The 23,968-nt window shown below is 38.6% G+C and overlaps 1 protein-coding gene and 1 long non-coding RNA gene across 2 annotated transcripts in view; both read left to right on the plus strand.

Annotated features, from left to right (window-relative positions):
* Window positions 1–19,715, plus strand: part of LOC130549042 (interferon-induced GTP-binding protein Mx-like) — a 105,480-nt gene extending 85,765 nt beyond the window's left edge. The window contains exons 8-13 of the mRNA XM_057326178.1: window positions 11,839–11,961; window positions 14,953–15,115; window positions 15,754–15,909; window positions 16,024–16,100; window positions 18,414–18,629; window positions 18,755–19,715. Coding sequence (XP_057182161.1) covers window positions 11,839–11,961; window positions 14,953–15,115; window positions 15,754–15,909; window positions 16,024–16,100; window positions 18,414–18,629; window positions 18,755–18,979 — 960 coding nt within the window. The 3' untranslated portion in view covers window positions 18,980–19,715. The remainder of the gene's footprint in view (window positions 1–11,838; window positions 11,962–14,952; window positions 15,116–15,753; window positions 15,910–16,023; window positions 16,101–18,413; window positions 18,630–18,754) is intronic.
* A 2,163-nt stretch (window positions 19,716–21,878) lies between these two features.
* LOC130548332 (uncharacterized) lies at window positions 21,879–23,431 on the plus strand. Its single transcript, XR_008962015.1, has 3 exons — window positions 21,879–21,939; window positions 22,834–22,966; window positions 23,215–23,431. It is a non-coding gene; the product is annotated as an uncharacterized LOC130548332 (long non-coding RNA).
* The last annotated feature ends 537 nt before the right edge of the window (window positions 23,432–23,968 follow it).

A 23,968-nucleotide genomic window follows, 5' to 3' on the forward strand; every position in this document is an offset into this window, starting at 1 on the left:
TGTTTTGTAGTTATATTTTCGCTTTAATAAATCTTTGTTTCCTTACCCCCTTACCCGCTACCTGCATTTGGGTTCTTCTCTCCAGCCAACCCATGAGACCTTTGGTAAGATTATGTAGAAAGATTTTCATAGGTCTCTTTACACTTCTTGTCTGCTGCACTTCCTTCGACGAGCTCTCTGTGGATCCAACAACTTGCGTCTCACAGGGCTGCTGCATTCGGAAAGGGTAAGTCGCTTCTTCGGTTCTTGTGTAGGCGTTGATGGCGCACACCGTTTATCTCTTGTTCCCTTTCTGTCGGTCTCTCGACGTTGTGTCGAACCGACAGATGGGGTTCGTCCCTGAGAACCAATCGCTTCCGACTACTTAGAAAAGGCCAATGAAAATTGGCGAATGAAATTTGCATGCCGGACTCCGCCCCCGGAAATCCGGGTATAAAAGGGAGACGGCGTGCTTCATTCATTCACCTTTTGTTCTTCGGAGCCTTCGCTTGTGAAGATCAACTCTCGCTACTACTTAGCAACTCCAGATTGCCGGTTCTACGACGTGGTGCAGCGGATGGTCCCTTCCTGCGGCGACTTCCCCTGGGCGTCTCGGCGGTTCCAGAGGTGTTCAAGCTAGCAGACGGTGCCACACCGTCTGCATTCTAAAAGAGCAAATTTCTCCAGCGTGGCATGTCCCGCTGTTCTCGTGGGTGCAACACACTCATAGAGGAGGGGGACGGACACGATGCCTGCTTCCAGTACGCTGGGGCAGACATTGTGGATACGTCCTGCCCGCACTGCGGGCGGTGACGATTCAGAAGTTGCGTCACGGGTGGCTGTGTTCCCACGGGACTCAGCCACCACCTCGTTTGCTCCCCGTTCCGTGGCGGCAGGACTACGGCCCTGCCGTCCGCTACGGCAAGCAGCGAGGGTGATATGAGGATTACTGTGAGCGATAATCCGCCAGCCACTGGCTCACGGACCGTTCGCACCTCGTCTCGCTCGTCTGACCGTTCCCCAGGAGATGGTCCCACCGTCTTATTCCTCAATCACGTATTCGGACACGATGCGTGATGATGAGATGTCTCTTGCAGCATCAGGGGGTGACGTACTGCCATCCGACTCCGACGATACCTCGGGCTCCCTCCCTCTGGGGGTCAAGCCCAGGAAGAAGCGGATATCCGGGTGCGGAGTCTGGCATGCAAATTTCATTTGCCAATTTCATTGGCCTTTTCTAAACTAGTCAGAAGTTGATAGGTACTTGTAGCGAGGAAGGCGGGACGAGAGCCGTGGGGCAGGAAGGCGTGGCCGGTGGCGTGAGGGATAATGAGTATCAGCTGTACGCGCACTGGTCCCGCATGCCTCACGGGGAGCTAGGGAGCATAAGAGGACGAGCGACGGGACTGCCGACGAGAGAGGACCGGGCCCGGAAATGTTAAGTTTTATTTATGTTTGTGTGGCCACCTCACGGTCGACTGCCGGCATTTTACTTCCGTGTTATTGTTTGTTTATTTTTGATTAAAGATTGTTAAATGTTCGCCGGTTCCCGCCTCCTTCCTTCCCTACATTGAACTTTGCTACAGTTCTCAAGAGCGAACCCTATCTGTCGGCTCGACACAACGTCTCGTTCCCTCCATCAGGGAACTGAGGTTACATCCGTAACCAAGACGTTATCTGTAGTTCAAAAGAAGAGTATGTATCAACGCTCATCGACTGGCAATTAAAATTACTTTTAAAAACCAAAGCAAGTCCTCCACCGCGGCCCACAAGCCTTGGCGTGCTGATAAATGAACAATCCGCAGGACAAAGCTCAATCAAATGGCAGTACTCCATACTCCGTTGCCAGGTCTCAGTCAGCAGCATAAAATCCAGATTTTTAGAAGTAGATATTTCTTTGAGCAGAAATGACTTGTTTGTGATTGAGCGGGTGTTTATCAGGGCCATCTTGAGCGGTACAGATCCAACACCTGAAGAGGCGGAGGCCGGCGGTAGCGACCTCAGGTGCCCAGCGCATACTCCGCGATCAGCAGCAGAGATTCTCCAAGGCAGCGGGACCAAAGCCCTGGAGACATCCGTAAAAACGGTGCGAAGACACGACGGTCTGGAACCATCACGAATATAGGACCAGTGCCCCGCCTTTAGGAGTCTCTTAGAATGCACCTGTCTCCCTGCCCTTTTTCCTCTCCTTCTCCGCCGCTTCATTGTGCGTCCCATTAGGCTTTCTCCATTTCGTATACATATAGCAGGTGCAGACGGACATATGTACGGGGCTGAGAACGCAACCGAGCCGTTCCAGGAACGCCACCGCACATGACCATAGAAGATCGGATCAACAGCATCGTTTGGCAATCGTACATCCATGCAGTAGACACAACATTTGTGGACAAACTTAACAACAGTATAGCATAGAAAACTAATAAAACCAGTCGGAATGAGCCTCCGGCCACAGCGGCAATGCCAAACACAGGCGCCATGCTGTCTGACGTGAGTCAGATAGAGAAAAAAAAAGGTAGAAAGTAATTTTACTGTGATCTGATAATTGTGTTGATGGGCTGACTGTGAACGCTCTGTGAGAGTTTGGATTTAGATCGGTGATGAAATAGTCTAGTGTGCTGTTACCCATCTTTGAACTATAAGTGTACCTACCATATGAATCTCCTCATAGTCTGCCATTGACCATGTACAGATACAGTATACGACACAGATGGAGAAGTTGCAATCAATTTTTGTTGTTTTATCTTAGTTTAGTCTTTGTGTGTGTGTAGGTGGGGGAAGGACATCTCCACCTGGAAAGTGTTTGTCTCCCTTTGAGTGAAGTGTGTCTGATTCTTCACCTGTCCTGGCATTTAGGTCTCCGCAGATCAGAACATTGCCCTGTAACTGGAAGTAGTTGATCTCCCCTTCTAGGATTGTGAAACTGTCTTCAATGAAGTAGGGTGACTCTGCAAAAGGGATGTAGGTTGCACACAGGAATATATTCTTATCTGTTGAAGTGATGGCCTTGTTTATTTCTATCCATGTATAAAACTGTCCAGTTTTAATCATTTTTATTGAGTGGGCGCAATCTGATTTATGCCAGAGTCTCTTGCCTGTGTGACTCCAGGCAGTTTGATGGATGGGATGATGAATTCTCTGTAGTCTGTAGGGCGACCAGTGGGTCCACCTCCTCTGCATGTGAGGTCCAGGGTGGGGTGATGTGCCAGGTGCACTTGAGGTTTGAGTGCAAAAGATATAGAGAGGATTGCACTGTTGAGATGGTGATTTTGGCATTTGGGAAGGAGGTAGTAGCTTTTTCGATCACCCTCTGTAGTGCTGTGGCCACTCTTTCTTGTTGTTCTCTAAGGTCATTTGTGCCAGTGTGTATTATTATGTGGCTTTTTGATCCTAGGTTGTCTTCATTCAGCAGTCTGAGGGCACTGTGAGTGTTTGGGAACCAGAGTTTGGCCACCCTGAGTTTGGGGAACCACTTTTTTCATCTATTAACTATAAACGGACAATGTCTGGCTTTTGTGTGTTCTCTGCGGGTTTGGAGCGTTGTCTGATTCTTCTGTTGGTTGTGCACTGGGTAAAGAGTTTGGAGGAAGGAAGGATTTGTCTGGGTTGTGCCACTGAAGTCTGGGAGCTGTGGTCAGTTTGAATTCAGTTCTCTTCTCCTCTTTTAGAGCAGTTAACTGGACCCAGTGACTCTCTGCCTGCTGTGTGAGCTGGGATTCCAGTGATGCCAGCGGAACCTTTAGCCTCGAAAGCGTTGATAACCTATTGATCCTCCATGGGACATATACGACGAGTAATGAGCTTCAAAGAAAGCAGAGGAGGCATGAAAGGTTCCAGGTGGGCCCTAACAGAGAGACTTAAAGGCCTATTTCACCTGCAAATAAAAATTTCCCCATGCTTTACTCGCCCTCAATTAGACATCCTAACTGAATATGGGTTTCTTCTTGAAAAATAATGCAGTCGGAGTTATAATACCATGTATTCTTATACTTCCAAATTTTAGAATGGGAGTGAATGGGCGTTGACTTTTTGAAGCTCCAAAAAGTGCATCCATCGATCAAAGAACTGCTCGACGCAGCTTCGTGGTCAACAGCACAACTAAAGTGAAAACTGGTGAAATCAAATTAATCTTGTGTTAATTGTCAAAAAGGGGTTTTGTAGATGTTTGTTATTTGATCATTATCATTTAATTGTCCCGCTTTTTATTATTCATAATAAGTAGATAATCTGTTGTCAGTTATATATACTAATATTGCTCAATATTTAAAGTAATTCATATTGAGAAATATTAGGTAGATATTTATCTAATTTCTTTTAGTGTTTCATGACTCAATTCAATTTATTTATATAGCGCTTTTCACAATGTGCATTGTTCCAAAGCAGCTTTACAGGAGCAAATAAGAAAAACAGGTAAAACACAGCGCAGTACAAGTACAATTTTACTGATTTGCATGGGTAGTAGTATTTACTTACCCTCAAGAATCGTTTTTTTTCAGTGAAGTTCTTATCCAATACCTCAGAGATGACATATTTTTGTAGGCTAACCCGGAGGTAAGCGCCGCGCTGGTTCCCTCGACCGAAAGCCTATGCATTTTTCCCATAGACTTTTGAAGGATCGCAAAAAATAAGATCTGTGATCAACAAATGTTAATTTTGTTTACACATCTTGTCTATCAAGATAATCTGTACAGATTAACACAATATTAGCTATTTTTGAAGCCAAAATACAATCATCAGAAGAGCTAACCTGAGGCTTTAAACAGACTACACTACGGCCGCTCGATATCAACGTCACCACCACCAAGTATCTGACAACTTTACTAAAAATGTGTTCCCTGGTAAGTAATTACTACGTGAATGAATTCCCAACAATGTTTTAAGAGATTTGTGCCCATATTGCACTATTTGTGAGATTTATATGCGTGATGACGTCTAACGTCCCGCCAAAAGAAGTATAGTCGCTTTTAGCAACTTGTTAACAGCCGAGGTTTTAAAGAAACAATAAAACTTTAAAAATCACATGCGGGTCATAACTGGTGTGTTTTATGTCATAGATTAAAACATGAAAATATTAAGAGGTTTTGTTAACCACAGACCTTATTTCAGGCAATGAAAAAAAAACATAGACTTTGGGGCGATGGAACCTAAAATGAAGTCCTAAAATGCTAACTCGCTTCCGGGGTTTGCATACCAAAATACCTCATCCCTACGGTACTCTTTTTACTTATTTTTCTGTTTCTATTGGCGGACAACTGAAACGTATGTAATAGCGAGTGAACTTGACCACTTAAACAACATACCAGCAGTCACTTTCATTGAACAACAAAATACTTCTGTGTTCATGTTTAACATCCATACGGTCATCACGTTTTGAATCATAAATGCTCAAACAAGGTTAATAAGTAATTCTTAGAAATGCTGTTTGTACATGCGTATCTCATTCACTTGTCAGTGCTGTCTGAGCTGAATGTGCTGCTTCTGTCATGGTTCTGCCTCACCTAGTCTTGGATTTCCTGGTCCTGAGGCAGAGCCATGACAAAGTCTTTGGTTTTGTGTGGGAAAACCATGGTGTTTGTCTTTTTGACATCTCATGTGTTTTCCCGTGTCTTGTCATTGGCCCCGCCCCTCTCGTTTCACGTATTGCTTCCCGTCCGTGTTTCATTACCCTCACCTGCCCTGTGTAATTATACTTTGTTTGTCTTCCCTTTAAATAGTCCTCATGTTTCATTGTCCTGTGTTCGGTCATTGTGTGTGCTATGTGCTGTATCCAGTATCCAGTTTGTCTTGTTGCTCGTCCAGCGTCAGCCGGCATTGCCTGTTCTTGTTCCCGTTGTTGCTGTTTTTGTCATCCTAGTAAGTGTTTAGTTTAGTTTGTCAAGTGTTTATTCAGTCTAGTGTCAGTTAGTCTTCGTCTTGTTTATTCTGTTTTCCTGTTAATCTGTTATCCCCATCGTGGGTCTTTGTTTTTGTTTCTTTGTTAAATAAAATCAGTTTGTTAACCCCTTCATCCCTGCGCTTGGGTTCTTCCTTACCTGTCGTGACAGTTTCTCCCTGCCACTCTATTCAAATCATTTTTTTTTATATAGCGCTTCTCACAATGTGCATTGTTCCAAAGCAGCTTTACAGGAGCAAATAAGAAAAACACAGGAAGGTAAAATACAGCACAGTGCATGGTGTTTATAGAACAATATCATTCTTATAGATCAGGGGCCTGCAGGCCAGAACTGGCCAGCCAGCAATAATATCTTGCCCGCGCCAGTGTAACTGAGAACAGCTAGTGAAGAGCTGTGCAGTGTGTAAACATCACTCCCCGACGTCAACAGATACTCTAGCGCAGGAGTCTTCAACTAAAATTGCTTGAGGTCCAGTAAACAAACCCTCCTTGCCAGTCGAGGTCCGGACGATTAAATACCTAAAATCATGAATTGATGGTTTTTGGCAGACCAAAGAAATAAACATGTCTTTTCATATCTATACAATGGCATAACAATGTCTGACAACAATATAATGAAGGAAAATGTGCAAAATGCCCTAATCTCTAAACCTGCACTGAACATACATTCATTTCAACATGAACAACTTTAAAAGAAAACTAAAGTGTTGTTTTCTGCTGAACTGAGATGAACAAATAGCAGCATCAAGTTGTGACTGATCATCTTCTGATAACATTTCAGCTCTTCTTGTGGCTGTTGCAGCTGAAAGGGGGGTTAGTTTAATATTTTCTTTTAGTTCATGTCTTTATTTTCCTTCTAAAAGTGTTTCACACGCAGACTCCATTCACTCTTTTACTATTTTCCCATCAGTAAAGGGCTTGTTATGTTTTCCTAAGATCCACTGTATTCTTAGTGAACATTCGCTCGTTGTTGGGCGGTAAGTGAGTGAGGGAGGACCCATGTAGATCGCTACTACTGGGCTTTGAGCTCATATATTTTCCGTGTCCTTACCTCGGACTGCTGCTTGTAAGTTTCTTCAAAGTGTCTCTGTCTAATTTCATAATGCCGTTTAAAGTTTCCACTTTTGACAACCGCGACAGTCTCCGAGCAAATGAGACAAACCGGTCTCGTGCATCTCGATGCAGGAAGAATAAATGCAAATCTCTCGACCCATTCATCTCGGAAAACATGGTTTTCAGCGTCAACTTTTCTAACTTTTGAAAAGGACATTGTTTTTCAGTCACTGACAGTTACATCTGTCTACGCGCTGTGCAGCGACTCTGTCCCGGCTCTCTTCTCTCGTCGACGTCTGTACGTAGCAACAGTGCGCATATTGTTAACTGTCCGTGGCGCCGTAGGACCCAAACTGCTACTGAGCGGACCTTGATGTGCCTGCTATAAATTTGATTGCATTATAAAATAATGTTAGGCGTTCATTTATTTATTATGTCAAAAGGCTTTGAGGTCCGGACGGATGCATCTCGCGGTCCGCATCCGGACCGGAGTCCGCTAGTTAGTGACCCCTGCTCTAGCGGCAGAGGCCAGAGACTGCTGTCTTTAGCCTTATCGTTAGAGCGCCAGACTCCCATGCCGGACTGATCCGGTTCGAGGCCCGCGGTGCAGGTAAATCCTGTTACACCAGAAGCATTATTTTGCCCGCAGCTGGTTCTGAAATAGGTCTGTCACAATCACGTCTTTAGTGAATTTGCCTTCAAAATGAAAGTACGAGAATTTTTGCGGCAATGTTTTATTTTGAAATGAATTCAGAACTATTCAAATTAAAATCTCTCAAAGATATTCAAAGGAGTCTGAATTCCTTTCCATCAAAGTATCTAACATAGACGCACATCTGGGCTACATCTGTGTGGTCAGGGCTATCATCACGTCCTGCATCTATGCGCCGGGTAGCGGACCTCGCAGATAGGGGTAACTGTTTCACAGAGGCATAATAGCTTCCATCGACTTGTCAGTAGTTGCCAAATCTTCCAAAACTGTCACCATAACCTCTTTGAAAACCTCTGCATCAGTGAATGGCCGGTTGAGTCGTGCGAGCCATTTTCTCTCACCATCTAGTTAGCTTAAATGTTAACATCACTCTGCACACGACGTAATAGCGTACCCCCAGCAGACAAAAAAAATGCACGTACATAGTACGTGAGGAGTGTAAAAATTAGGCTATGTTAAGTAATTATATACATATTTATATGTGTTATTGGTCCTACTTGCATCGCTCTATGCGGGCCTCTAACTGGCGTCGGACCGGATGGGAGACGGGCGCTCTAACAAGGAGGCTAAAGACCACAGTCTCTAGCGTCTGTCGGGGAGTGAGGTTTACCTTGCACAGCAGTCTTTCGCTGGCCTCCATTACATATGTAATTGTATATAACTATATTTTTAAAAGTAGGCTATTCTACTTGCATTTTACATCAATTAATTTCTTAAATTATCCTTTGACTGTGTTCTGGCCCATCATCTAGCGGCGAATTAGTTGTTTGGCCCGATGCCAAACTTACCTGCCGACCCCTGTAATAGATAATATCTAATAAATAAATAAGTAAATAAATGCAGTCTCCTGGTGAGCAAGCCAACACTGCCCTGCTGTGGCGAGGAACCCAAACTCCAATGATGACTAAATGGAGGAAAAAAAAACCTCGGGAGAAACCAGGCTCAGCCGGTCCCGACCAAAAACCAACCGAGCAAATGTCCACGAAGAACAGTCATACCCCACAAACACCCACCCAGCAACCTCCAATCAAAGTCACAGAGTGCAGCTTTATCTTCAAACTGCTGTCATGTGACCAAGTGTTGTTAATTTAGCATTAATGTGACAAGTAGTCCGTCTTTGCTCTTGGTTGGAGATCGAATTGTCTGAACTGGGATGGTTCATCTTGTCTGAGCGGGGATGGTCAGATGGTCACTTTGCTCATGGGTGGTGATGGAATTGCCTGAGATGGAGCTGGGATGGTCAGTTAGTCCGCAGGCTCTCGCAGGAGGATGGCACTGGATTTTTAGATGTAGCTGGCATATTCTCTCATTAAGGATAGGCGTATGACGTTCAACTGGGCCTGGCGTAATCCTGAGATGGGCATCCTAGGGTGGAGGCAGAAAGAGAATAATTAGCCTAGCTGCTGTTCAGTAACCATGCATTAAGTGAAAGCTTGGCTGACAATATTTGTCTTTAATCTAGATTTAAATTGGGAGAGTGTGTCTGAACGATGATGCAGGACAACCACTAAGTAGTGCATCACAGTAGTCAAGTCTTGGGGTGATGCATGAATAAACTTCTCTGCGTCAGCAACACATAAAATATTTCATAATATGGCAACATTTCTAAGGTGGAAGAAGGCTGCTTTTGTGACATTTGAGATGTGATTTTTAAATGACAGGTTGCTGTCTAATATAACACCTAGATCGTTTACTGTATTTGTTGGAGTAACAGTGCAGCCTTCAATTTGCAGGTCATAATCGAAATATTCTGTTTACGTGTTTTTGGTGCGATAAGTAATATTTCTGTTTTATTAGAGTTTAACAGAAGGAAATTATAATATTGCACTCTGCCAATTTTGATAGCTGTAAGGAATCATCTGGTCTTGATGAGATATATAGCCGAGTATCATCTGCATAACAGTGGAAGCTAATTCCATGTTTTCTAATAATGTTGCCAATGTGCAGCATGTATATGGAGAAAAGCAAGGGTCCTAAAACCGATCCCTGAGGTAATCCATAATTTACTTCCGTTAGATTTGATGATTCCCCATTTAAATGGACAAATTGATATCTGTCTGATAAGTAAGATCTGAACCATTGTAGCAGGTTGTTTGTTGCTCACTGAACAGAGTAGACATAGAGAGAGGCGGTCCTAAGCTGAGAAAGCAAACACTTGTGGGTAGAGTAGCCAAACTCTTTACTCAAGAAAAAGTCTAGAGATGTTGTTACTCAAGTAAAAGTCACTATTTTTAATACTACTCGATTAAAAGTAAAAAAGTATGCAATGAAAAAACTACTCAAGTAGCTAGTTACTAGTTACTTTGTATCTGATTAGCCTATATACTTTTCATAAAATTAATATCAATGCCAATATTTCAATATTATATTTTAATCAGTATTTTTAATTATTATTATTTTCATAAGCAGATATCTTTGCACTATACACAAAGAGAGTAATGAATAGACAAATACAGAAGAGACGAGCATTTCTGTAAATTTCATCTAGTCCCAATGTCAATGTAGCCTACACAACTAAACTTGTTTAGAATAACATAGACCATGTCAAACTAAAGTGAACCTGCAGAGTTTTGCATTTACAATGCATTTAACTAAACTCAGAGCATTTCCCAAGATGATCTAGAACATCTGCAGTGCTCTCTTATATGTAATACAAACTGATTTTAGACAAAACTTGTGTTTTCTCATGTTGTGTCACGTGTGTGTTGTGAAAAGCTCTTACTTGTAAACAAACAGTAAACAGTGAACCACACGCCCATCAACAAGTTTTCTTCCTTCTGTTCTTCAAATGTATATTTCTGCAATCCAAGGTCTCTGTGTCTAGCAGGTCTAACGCATATTGCTGTCTCTGACAAACAGGTCGCACGGGTGCGCGCATATGACAGGCATTTATCATTGCTGGCAATCAAAATGATGCATTTGACCAGTTTTGGTTTAAAATATATAGATTCATATCCACTTCGTCAAACGCTCTTTTTGTTCTGTGCATTTTTAAGTTTCCCGCTACGAGTGAGTAATCTGCCCCTTCAGATGATTCAGATCGTGCTGCGAACTGAACAAATCATTTGAACTGATTCATTAGCCTATTCAAATGGTTTTGCCCATTGTTCAATTAATGCTTTCAAAAAATTTTGCATTTAAAAAGTACCCACTTTTAATTTGACTTTAAAAGTACATATTTTCCTAAATTTTACTCAAGTAAATGTAATGAAGTAAATGTAGCGCTGGTCGTGGGGCAGTAGAAGTAAAGCAGAATGTTTTGCTAAGTCACAAAGGTGTATTCAAAAAGTCAATAGATTTGTCGCTAGTTGCTTATTGAAAATAAGTCGCTGAAGGACTCTGCAGCTTTGTCACTAGATTTAGTGACTTTTCAAAGTTTGCTACACTGTTCTGCATTGATTCTGTTTGTTAACATCATTATTGTTCAATCAGCTCTTAATTAATAACTTAATTGGAATATTCCAAGTTGAAAATTACCCAGTTTTCCATTTACATGGAAATTTACCAAACAAATCTACACCAATTTGTAACCATACATTCTGTGGAAAGTTTATGTAAAGTTTCCAGAAATTTAACTGAAATGTTCCACCCCTTTGCAACCCCACTACCTAATGTATATTTCTATATTGAATGTTTTTTAATCCTTCACAAATTACTGCAAGTAATTTATCCTTGTTCAAGACATTTTCAAGAATCTTACTATTAAATTATTTGAAATTTTTTTGATTTGTGAACATCCTACAGTACATGTAGCTCCAAACTTTCAAAGACCAATGAACTGTTGTAGTCATTTCAAATAATTTTACATTTACTCATTTAGCTAATTTACTCATTTAGCTAGCACCCTGGGACTGAGCCCACAACCTAACACAATGCATCTCTAATTGAGCTACAGGGACACTACAGACTAAACTGTGCCCTCATTCAGATCGTAAAATATCAGAAAGTGTGCTTCCGGATCAAAATAAAGGTTAACTCAACCTGTGAACCCTCTTGCTTTAGATGAGAGCAATACAATAGAATGAAGACAAAGACCTCAAAAGGGAACCTAAACGTGCATGTTTGTAACATTATACTGCCTTGCAAACACTGCCATTTTTTGTTTTTCAGAAAATGTCAATCTAGCTACTACCTTTGCATCGGTTTTAATTTTTTTGCATTTACAAATGTCAGTTATAATTTTGATGTGATTTTTAACCATTAGAAGTCACTGCCACTGCTCTCAGAAAAAATAAAGAGGCAGATATGGGACTTGAAAAGTGAGCTCAAGGGATGTGAATCAGGACCACCACTTGACCCTCAGGAGGCAAAAAACTTCTTAATTACGGTAATACCATCACCATCACCATCATTATCATCTGCTTGCTTTAGTAATATTGGGTTATAAGGGTTATAAGCTTAGAGTGTATGTATTAGTGCCATATGTTGTAAGTGCTATATCAGTAACTTAAACTTTTTTTAATCCAATTTGTTAATTGTAAAAGTTTTCCCCAACAGTGGTATGATTGAAGTGTTGAGGTAAACGATTCGTGGGTTGGGATGTAATTCTTCTATTAAACAAATGTAGAAGTTATGATAGAAAAACGAATGAATAGATGATATTATGTTAAAGCACAGTACATGATCTAAACAAAAAAAAAACACCTCGAAAAAAACTTTTTTCGATATTCCTTTCCATAACCAAAATGAATAAACAAATAATGATTGTTTTTTCAATTTCCAATATTGTGCTCAAATCAGTTTTGCAAAATACGGAGAATGAGCACTCTCATTTTAGTGATGGTCGTTTTAGAAAACACTGCTCCATAAAGCTTCAAAACCTTTTGAAATGCCAATGTTTAGCCACTAGGAGGCGTTGATCTTAAAGTGAACTCATGAACCAGTGTCTACTATGGTTTTCACTTATAGAGCTTGTTTATAGACGTAACGCCGCGTTGAATGCTTGTAAATGGATGTCACGTCGCGTTGAATGTTGCGCCATCTTGGGAGGACAGCTGCCAGTGCGTTCAATGCAGTGTTTTGTTTTTCTTGTTTGATTAGTAAATATAACTATGGGAGGTCGGTCTTGTTGTGTTAAAAACTGCAATCGCATCGTTCAGTCGTTCAGGAAAAGCCCATGGTTCTTTCACTTTCCATTTCTCCATATATCAGACAAAACAAGTAACATCACATATCAAAAACAATAATAGTAGTAAAGTATTATCCTCCCAAGATGGTGGCGCCACCGCAATATGCAACATAGGGCGTGACGTCAGCCTCACATTCTCTATAGGCAGTACATTTTTACTATATTGATTAATAAAACAGAAATAAATAAATTATATTTGTTGAAAGATATGGTCAGTTATCATTTCACGATGCTTTACCTGACATAAAATCTAGCCAAAATGTACTATAAACACACCAACAATGCTGAGTAGGCAAAAATATGATTCGTTTTTTTTCGATACATAATATTGAAGATGCGTGGAGTAAAATAACGTTTTTGAGGTGTATGATTGGTAATCAGCAACTCTGCTCTCATAACACTACCTCATCAATGAATGTTGAGACACTTGCGCTCCCAACTCCCTGATTTACTGGATGGCATATATCTGTAGCTGATTTTCATAGACAAGGTATTAAGTTCTTCACACTGCATCTTCTGGACATAGTTAATTGTATTAATGCTCTGATTAGACTTAAATACAACTAAAAACACAGTACTATTATTTAATACAATACAATTATAAGAAAACATTAGCAATTGTTTTGTAAATTGTGTCATTGAGTTTGGCCTGCGATCTAGATGTATTTACAACATTTTCACCATTAGGTGGTGCCAGCACACCGTGTTCTGACTCTTTTAAAACGTGAATCATTTTACGAAGAAATTGGTTCAATTGATTCAAAGCTTCAAAAGGCTCAGTTTCTCCCATTACTATCAATCCATTTATCATTTGTTCAGTCATTTTTTTAGTTAATAATACTTGACTTAATAAATAATATCTACAAAATGATAAAGATCAAAGTTTGATAGTTTCATAAAACTGAACGTCATTTTTAAGAATATTAGCCATAATGTGCAGCCTCTGCACACGATCGCGATCTTCTTGTAGTATTTGGTGGCGGATGGTATACCAGCGTCTGGTGCGTTTAGCGCCACCTGCAGAAAGGGAGTGTTGAGGCTGTACAGTATGGCTAATATTATTAAAAATGATGTTCAGTTTTATGAAAATATCAAACGATTCGCTTCTGTTTGTATTTATACCCTAGACAGCAAGCTAACAGGTGAAAACCATTGAGTCAATGTTAATTGCTTTGAGTCAGTATCACTTTTGCACCCACTATTAATGTTGAAAAAGTGTTGAGATGTCAACAAACCACCATTACTGTGATGGTTGTTTGTTTTAGTTAACCTCTAGACTTTGATTAAGTCAATTTTCTTTCAGTGCTTGTATTTGTGTTTAATAAAAACACTAGTGAAAAACTTCACCTAGTGAAAGAGATGTTTTACATGTGCATATTTGTGGTCGTTTGCTTCTATAATTTTAGCTGGGATCAAATAAACAATCTGTTTCAGATAAAGTGGAGGTTAAGCTTCTTGTGACTGATGAAAACTGTGAGGTTTGTAAAAGCACTGTGACAAAGTAAACATATAAACTCATCATACAAACCTCAACAATCATCAAACTAATTCAAGCGCAGTTTCATACGCTGATTCTTGATGTCTAATTGATTCAATAGTTTAACAGTTTTTAAATATTTTCAGTTCACATCTAATATGACATCCATAACACTGCTTTAATCTCACACTGTAGTGCCACAAAACTCAAATTGAAACTCATGCATTTTAACACACTATTGACCAAAGTATGCTGTGTTGTGGCGAAGAAAACTTAGTGTCAAGAATCAAGAGCCCAACTTGAGCAAACATTGATCACAATAATGGTGGTTTGTTGAAATCTCCAGGTTTTTGCAACAGTAATGGCAGGTGCAAATGTGATATTGATACAATGCAACTAATATTGACCAATCAACTGTGTTTAACATTGATTTCTAGCTGTTATCTTTGTGTCTGGGATTGAAGTAAGAACTGCAGATGAGGTGCTTTGAATGTAGTACATTTTATTCATTTTGAACATGACTGACTGACTGACTGATCTGACCTCTTGGGCATATGCAGATGGCATTTGGGCATCAACAGTAAGGTTCCGTTAAATGCAAACAAGTGTGAACGACAAACACATGCTTTTTTCATTCATACCAAAAGTCCAAGACAGATTATGGCATGCAAAACTTTCTCTCTCTCTCTCTCTCTCTCTCTCTCTCCTTACAGACCTTAACAGGTTTTAATGACATGATCAAGGACTTGTCACTTGGAGAACTGATCAATGGGGAGCTGACCAGTAGGGACCTGAACTGTGAGGACAACTTGTTTGTCCAGCTTCGGGCTGAATTCAAAAGCTGGAATGATAATCTTGACCAAACCAAGGAGTCATGTCAGTATACTTCCACTTTTCACAAAGATAAATTGTCTCAAATGACCTGCTATACCAGGGGTGCCCAAACTCGGTCCTGCAGAGTTTACCTTCATGTAGTGTATGAATTTTACAATACTAGTCCCAAATGGAACTCTTCATGGCTCTATATTAACCACTTCTGGCAGTTTCACATATGAGGGCAAATTACGTCAAAGAGCGTACCCACACTTTGAGAACCGAATTGTACCCAGGTTCATTTGACACCTACAGTCTAGTTCAGTTAACTAGTGTGAGTGCTCCATATTGATAGCCTATCGCATGCAGCCTTGTGTCTTTGATAAGCTTTGTATTTTGTATTTGTGAAATTTTCTTGAATTGAAAAGAACCCCCAAACACCCCTTAAAGGGTGCCAGAGAAAGAAAATTCTGTCATTAATTACTCACCCTCAAGTAATTTGAAAACCCTAGGACTTCCACTCATCTACAGAGATGACTTTCGTGTTAACATCCAGTGTGCATCCACGAGAGCACATGACGGATTTGAAAACCCTTGGGTTACACTTTACTGCTTTGTGCTTTTGTTGATGGAGTAACAGCTTTATGTGACAGTGCTTGTTAAATAATATAATGAGAAAATGTCTCTTATTCATAAACTAGTTCAACAATCAATCAGGATATTTAAGGATCACAGCCAGAAATGCAGAGGAAGAGAACTGCTTGGTTTCAGCAACTACAAAGTGATTGAGAAGCTTTTGCAGGAATGTCTGAAAAATCTTAAGGATCCTGCCATTGAATCACTCAGTGTCACAAAAGGTAGGATCACAGATCTTATCTTTGTACCCCAAAATGTGCTGAACATTGTCAAAACCAACTGACAAGTTTTTCTGGAACAGGCAAAAATACTTTTATTTCTGTTTTCTCCTTAAGATATCATCCACAAGCAATTTACCAAGGTTTCGGAACAGTGCTTCAAGAGCTACCCTTATCTTCTAACTGTCACTAAGGTAAATGTAACAAAAGACAAAAAACTTCTTTCTTTATTTGAACTGGTGGTGACGCTCTGTACAATCCGCAATGTACTGGGAAATTACGCTAGGGTGACCTCACTTGCCATTTTTCCCAGACGCATCCTGGCCAGGATTTCTATAGCTGCATCTCAATTCAAAGGCTTCATCGTACGATGACATGTGCGGCCGATAAATGCAACCTCAGGATGATGCAGCCTTCTAATTGAGATGCAGCTATTGAAATCCTGGCCAGGATGCGTCTGGGAAAAATGGCACGTATGGTCACCCTTATTGAACCGAATTTACAGAATACCTTTTTGGTACCTATATACCAATATGCAAAGTTTTACTGAGCAACACACTGGAAATAATCTGTAAAAATTATCTGTTGAATTTCTTCCTTATTTATAATTTTTCATAAAAGGTACTTACCTGATGAAACACTTCCCTGCAAAAAGTTGCAAACTTATAGTTTTCTGGACCACCATTAACTTTGATTATAGTATGTATTTGTTGTGCCATTGTTTTGATAAACCTTTACACAGTTTCAGTTTTTTAGTCCAGGGTAAAAATGTTTCAGATCTTGTCTTGAGCACGTGTAAAGTCTTCTCCAGCACATCCCAAAGATTCTTATTTGGATCTTGTGACTCCACATGGTGGCCAATCCACGTGTGAAAATTATGTCTCATTCTCCTTGAACCTTTCTTTTACGATCTTTGAAGGCGTTTTTCCTAGTTTTTTTGTGGGACAGGATAGTATCAGCGTCATGTACAGTTCTGTATATTTCATGTTCTGTCACAGCTAACAAAAGTTTGTTATAAGAAATGTACTGCCCTCTCCCGTACCTGGCTGTTACGATTTCTGTGTCCCAGTGGTTGCAGCAGCGGTTTAGCACTTAACCGCGAGGCTATCGGCCCCAACATCTGCTATGAACCATTTTAAGTGATATAAAACATGAATTAATGATTATTAGTGGAACGGAAGGCTTTAGAATTAACATAAAACACACGTTTTTGTTGTCATCAGTGAGCATTGCGTGCGATTGTGTTTCTATAAGAACACTTGTGTGCTGTCAAAGGATACAGCTGAAAAAGTTTGATTTGGCAATATTGGCTGTCCGTGATATGTGCAATAAAACTTTTTTATTAATGCTGAGATTCATGCTTTCATGACTAATGCAAATTTCCATCACTCATCAAGTAAAACTCAACAATGGTGACAATCAACAAAAGAAAGCTTCATAGTACACATCATAGTACAAAAATCATTCATGGCTGCCAGAATGCATTGCAGTTGATTTGTTTATCTGAACTATTTTGATGATTGTCACCAGCGTTGAGGTTTGTGTGATGATTGATGATGTCTAAGTGTGTCAGTTAATCTTTTTGCTTATTGTGTTGTTCTTTTTTGCAGTAAATTTTCATTGATCATGAAATCAAGAATCTCAAGATTAATAGTTAAATTGTCAAATGGTAAGTTATAAAATTACCAAAAGGACAAATAAATAACATAACTAGTTGTCATTTGTTGGCAGGTAGCATTGTAGTTTGGTCCCCTGAAAGTCTTGCAAATGTTTTGAGAATATCCTATAGTAAAGGTCCCCTATACGTTCAGAGAACATCCTGAATGTTCTGTGAAGGTTCACCAAATAACGTCCCCACACCCTTTAAAAAACTCCACATCGTGACCAGATATGAACGTTCTGGGAATGTATTTGACACCAGCAGGGACATTCTGAGAACATCAAGCCTTGTTTGCTCTCGTGTTTGCTGTCATGTGTTTGGTTGTCTATCAGCCTGTTGGGTAGTGTATGTTGTTGTGTACATTGTTACAAAAAGAAACACTGTAAATTATGTTTATTTACGCAGTACATCACGGGCTGTAATCCACACAAACGTGGGTATTTTCAAAACTGCAGCTTTTTCTGTGTGTTTTGGCCATTTCTCCACACGCAAACGTAGTACCCCGTCACTGCAACCAAACTTTTTAAAATCTGCCAGGGTGAAGATTTTTAGAAACTCCGGTTTCACTGTTATTATGTATAGAGGGTGAAACCGGATATTTGGCGCATGACGTTAGAATGCACGCCGCTACCTCCTTTGTTTGACGTCAGATTCCAGGCTTCTGATTGGCCACACGGCTTTATGGGTAGGGTTATATCACCACCTGTTGGTTTGGCATGCTCTTGACAGCGCTTCATAGCGTTTTTTTGTTTTCGTGTGGACAAAGGTTTTTTAATGAATAAAGAAAAACTCTTTGCTCTTTGATTATGACTCTCTTGCTTTCTTTTTTTCCCACTTTAAACCATAGAACAAAATTGATAACATTCATTTGAAGCAGCAGGCCAAAGCAGAGCAAAGGATCTTGGAGCAGTTTGAAATGGAGAACTTGATCTTCACTCAAGATGCTATTTACCTGAAGGTCTTGAATGAAATCGGCAAACCAGAAGAGACATTTTCGGAGGATAACCTTCCTGTCTTTGATAACAAAAGCATGTACTCTGAAATGCTTCAGGCTTATTATCAGGTGTGACAACAAATGTTACTTATTAACTAAGTTTGCTCTCTTTTCATTCTCAAAAGCATTTTTCTTTTATAGGACTTTTATTAGTGCTATCAATTTTGACAAATAATCCTATTTATCTGTTTTAGATTGTGGTGCAGCGGATGGCTGACCAGGTGCCCATGTTGATCCTCTATTTGATGCTAAGGGAGACTGCTCGCCTCCTGCGCACTGAGATGCTCAGTTTAATGGATGGTGCACAAGTGAATGAGCTTCTGTGTGAAGACTCTGATGTCAGCAGAAAACGAATTGAAATACAGACACGTCTGGATCGTTTAAACATTGCTCAGGAAAGAATGTGTAATTCTGTTTAGGGAAAAATCTCAGACAGCTTAACCCATAAATGCGTATTTAATATTTAATATATTTCAGCATATTACTCTTCCTCCTGTTCATCCAAATATTTATTTTTTTAAACCTGTATTTTGTCTCGTGTTAGTCAAAATATCAAACACTAAGTGCAACTGTTAATAATCCTAAAGTATTATTTTAATTATTATTATCAACATTTTAGAGCATTATAAATAATATATTTAGAAGCTACATTTATACATAATGGTGTGTGAAGTCATTTAAAAATTATTCATGATCGAGTCATGACAGTAAGACTTTGTAAATGTAACTCTAATCCATTTAAGCATCTTCAATTTGTCTTTGTTGTGTGGTAAACGATCACATACCACAACATACAGTTGTTCACTAACATATCAAATAACATGTGTGATTGAGAAATGGTAACATTTCTTTTTTTTTTCCTGGAAATAGTGAAATGAAGTGTTGAGTAAAGGAAGAAAATGCAATTGTCCTCCCTTATAAACATATATATAATTCTATTTGTAACCCTACAAATGATAACTATAAAGGAGTGAAGTATGAAAACACAAATAATAGTTTAATTGAAGTAATTTATTAATGTTGATAGATCTGGGCACGAGACAATGTTTTGATACCGTAATCGTGCATGGTTAATAACACCTATTGAATCTGTTTCTAGTCAAACGAAGTTGGACAGAGCTAGACTGAGCATCAAAGCACATCTGAGATTATTCAATAAACCATCTTTCATTTTACTGAACATCACTTCATCTCTGTATCTACCTGTTGGTTGATTTGAATTATTAACTCACAACGGAGTTTATATTTTCAGATTTAATAAATTCCTGACGGGAAGAGATTAGTGAAACTGTACTGTAATTTTGGATCTCTTTTTAGCACCGTCTTGCACATAATCCTGGTACGCGAACTTAATTATTCTTTGTGTAGCGCCTTCCATGTTCATTCACAACTGTTAATACTCGTTAGCGCGCACTCTCTCTGCTTGTCTGCTGCGTCATGTCACATGGGAAGGTTACGCTGCCGCCGTTGCGATGCGCTCAAAAACAGATATTTACTGAACAAAATACAAGTTATTTCGAGTCATTTAACTCAAGTCCGAGTCAAGTCTCAAGTCATTAATATCAAGTCAAAGTCAAGCCAAGTCTTTCATTAATATATGACAAGCAAGTCTCAAGTCCTAAAATTTGTGACTTATGTCATATGACTCGAGTCTCCCATCTCTGGGGCCTGTACCATGAAGCCGGTTTAGGTAAGTTTAAGATTAGTTTGCACCAACCCTGGGTTTTAGGTTCCATGAAAGTAGCTCAGCTTTAATCGGTGTTCATCGCCATGGTAATTTACGGCTGAACGGCTAACCTGCTCCGGAGCAGGTTATGATCTAGATTAGAGATCTCACACTGAAACTGAACCAACGAGCAAATTTACATATAAATGACGCAACTAATTCACAGTGCGTGTTACAATGGTTAGTTTTTTATAATGTGTAATCAAAATAAACATACTAATATAAAAATATATAAATATATATTGCAAATATAAAATCAAATAATGGTAACTATATAGATACATTTTGATTTTATAAATAACTTTGCTGGTTTTCCCTTATCATAAAATGTATTTATTTTACATTCTTTTACTGTACTACACACAATATGTATTTCTTTGCATTGCATTTTTTTACATTCATATCTGTGATACAGAACATAACCTTCTATTATACAGCTACAGTAAGACACAGACAAAACCATACATTAACATGTGACATCACATATTTTTTAAAACTGCTATTTTAATCCTCTTTTTCTAAAATCAAGTTACACTTAGAATTCATCTATATGTATCATACAGTAGTCCTACATAAGAAGTTTTCAATGCTGTAATGCCTGCATCATTCCCTAATGGATCCGTGTTGTGTCAGTAATCTGAGGGAGGTCAAATAAAATGGGGGAACAGCACCAAACACTTTAAATATCTGACCAAAAATCAATTTCAAACTTCAATCCAATCTTCTCTTCTTTGTTCTATGACAGGACTGTTTGATAGCCTGTTGGTGGGAGACAGAGCTTATCATACAGAAGATGTTTTTGCTATTCTGACCATAGAACCACTTCAACATGGCCCTCAGTCAAACCAGAGTCAGGATTGAGATGACCTTCAGATTTTTTAATGTACACTTCATCTGATTACTAAATTCACATAGGCCTACTGACATTTTTTTAATTGAATCTTCTTTATTTAGAATGAGATTCTTTTGTTCACATTTCTTCTGTAACCTATGGAGGTTGTGAAATGTCCTACAAGAACAGAGACGCCAGTAACATAAAATATAAATCTTCACATCACAGTGTGCCATATTGAATAGTATAGTACATTGATCTCTTTAACACTGTCAGAGCGCACAGTTAGTTTCACTTCCTCGTGTGCTTCATCCTCATTAATAAAAGTAAACGAAATGATAAATAATATAAGGCAGGATATTTTCATCCACTGTAGGGGCACACGCACACATATATATTACATTACTGTAGTATTTACCTTACTATAATAGGCCTATACTACAGTAAATGCGTGCACTGTAAAAAAAATCCTATTTTTACGGTCAACTACTCTAAATTTTTTACAATAGTTTACCATCATTTTAAATTATAATTAAAACTCTGTAAAATTACAAACAATATCTGTAAATTAACAGCTTGACAGTTATTTTAAGTGTTATGTCATTAATAACAAAATATGGTAATTCTACTTTTTTATACATGAAAAAACTGTGTTATTTATACAGTATTATTTCCGTTTTCTTGGGTTACACACAAATTCATGTAAATTTACAATAGAAATCCATCTTCAAGAACGCATTCCAGATGATGTTCTGCTCATATTATCTGCACAACATTGATTATCCTGTGGAAATTGGAGCTACTTTAGAATTCCTACAGAGGTATTTATTCACTACACACACATACTTCTATAGTAGGAAAAATATTTTATAATTTGTTTCTGTTGAACACAAAATAAGATATTTTGAAGAATGTAGGAAAGCAAAAAGGCACTTTTCACTACCATTGACATTTTTCCTACTATAGTAGTCAATGGGGTCCAAGAACTGTTTGGTTACAAGCATTCTTCCAAATATCTTTCTCTGTGTTCTACCAAACAAAGAAATGTATACAGATTTGGAACAACTAGAAAGTGAGTAATTTATGACATAATTTTCATTTTTGGGTGAACTGTTCGTTTAAAAGGAAGACAAAATATAATTCTATCATTAATTACCTTTGTTGTTTCAAGCCTGTAAGACAAACATGATGTTTTTTTCTCAATTTTATTTACCTTATTTCAGTGATGTAAAGAGATAGCTCACCCAAAAATAGAAATTCTGTTATCTATTCACCTTCATTTTGTTCCAAACCAAACAAGTATTTTCCATACGGTAGTCAGTGGTCTCCCAGAACGGTCTGGTTACAAACATTCTTCAAAATGTCTTCCTTTGAATTAAACATCACATTCTGCAAATAAATGTAATCAAATTGGTGTGAGTGCCTTGGCTCTTCAGTGATAAAAAAAATATTCAAACCAACTTACCTGAAAGTTTGCAGATTTTACCACATTCTCAAATTGGAACTGAGAAACAAAATAATCCACGTAGTCAATAGCATTTTTATTTACTGTTTACAAACAGTTTAAGCTCTTATATTTTCTAGAGAATTACTTAATGCAGTCTTAGTTTAAAATTGTTAACTTTGTATTTACAAGTGTTCTCTCTATGACTTTATCTGATTAGTTAATACTGATTAGTTATGAGTCTAAATGCCTTGTGTTCTTTTTCCAACAGATGCATGTTTAAAATTAACCCTGATCAAGGGACAAAAGTCTCACGGAAGGAGAAAGGACGCCAGTACACGATGAATCCAAGAGTGCTGAGCCTAATTTCTAAAATTGCCAACTTTGAATGGACCGAATAAATGGTACGATCACTCCTTCATGAAACAATCACAATTATCAGTGAAGCAATAATTCCAATATCCTTAGTTTTGGGAGCAATAGCAAACCAAGGTGCAGATACATGTACATAAATGCATCAGTATAGATAAGTTTAGAAGTGTGTGCATGGCTGCCGAATGGACTATTTGGAGATCTGCAGTTTTGTTCCAACCCTAATTAAACACACCTACCACATTTTATCAATCTCAGTTTTTCTTTCCTTTCCTTACAGATACGTGAGCTAGAAGTTGACTGTTACCTGTTCTGCGGTGATGGAAAGACAATGCCATGAGCACCATGCAGTTTGTTTAATGTTAATCCTAACGTTCCCTTGTGTTCATTACAGGAATGTGTGTATATATATATATATAGATGTTTATTCCATGAGAGCTATATATATTGTGTATATTTTCCTGATCTTGTTTTTCTTTGGTATGTCCAGGACGTTTACCATCAAAAGATATTACTAAGAAAGCTTTTTCAATATGCCTTTTCATATTTTTGAAAGAAAAAAAGAAAACAATAAATTGTTTACTTTACTATAATTTGTGTAATTCTTTATTCTGACATTATTGACACTTTTATAGTCACCCCACACACATGGAAAACAATGTTGCTGCTCTAATGGATTTAAAGCTTTTTATTCTTGCTTGACTAAATACTGTTAGGACTATTGAAATTCATTGTTTTCCTTACTTTGGCTACTTTTGTCAGGTGTTTTAGCAAAAGCTTTTACTTACTGTGACATCACTTATTATGTGTGTGGCCAGAGGCATAATAAACTTCAAAATCTCAATCAGAATAGCAAAACATTATATTTTCAAGATTTGTATTTTATTTAATTTATAAATCTAGAATTAAAGTTTAAATGTAAAAATACACATAAATATAAAACTAAAAAAATTCTTTAAAATTACAAAGAAAAATGTTAAATTGTTAGTATGATCACTTACATTTAATATAATGAACTATATATTCATTTACAG

This window comes from Triplophysa rosa, linkage group LG25 (genome assembly GCF_024868665.1).
Source record: "Triplophysa rosa linkage group LG25, Trosa_1v2, whole genome shotgun sequence".
NCBI classification, from domain to species: Eukaryota; Metazoa; Chordata; class Actinopteri; order Cypriniformes; family Nemacheilidae; genus Triplophysa; species Triplophysa rosa.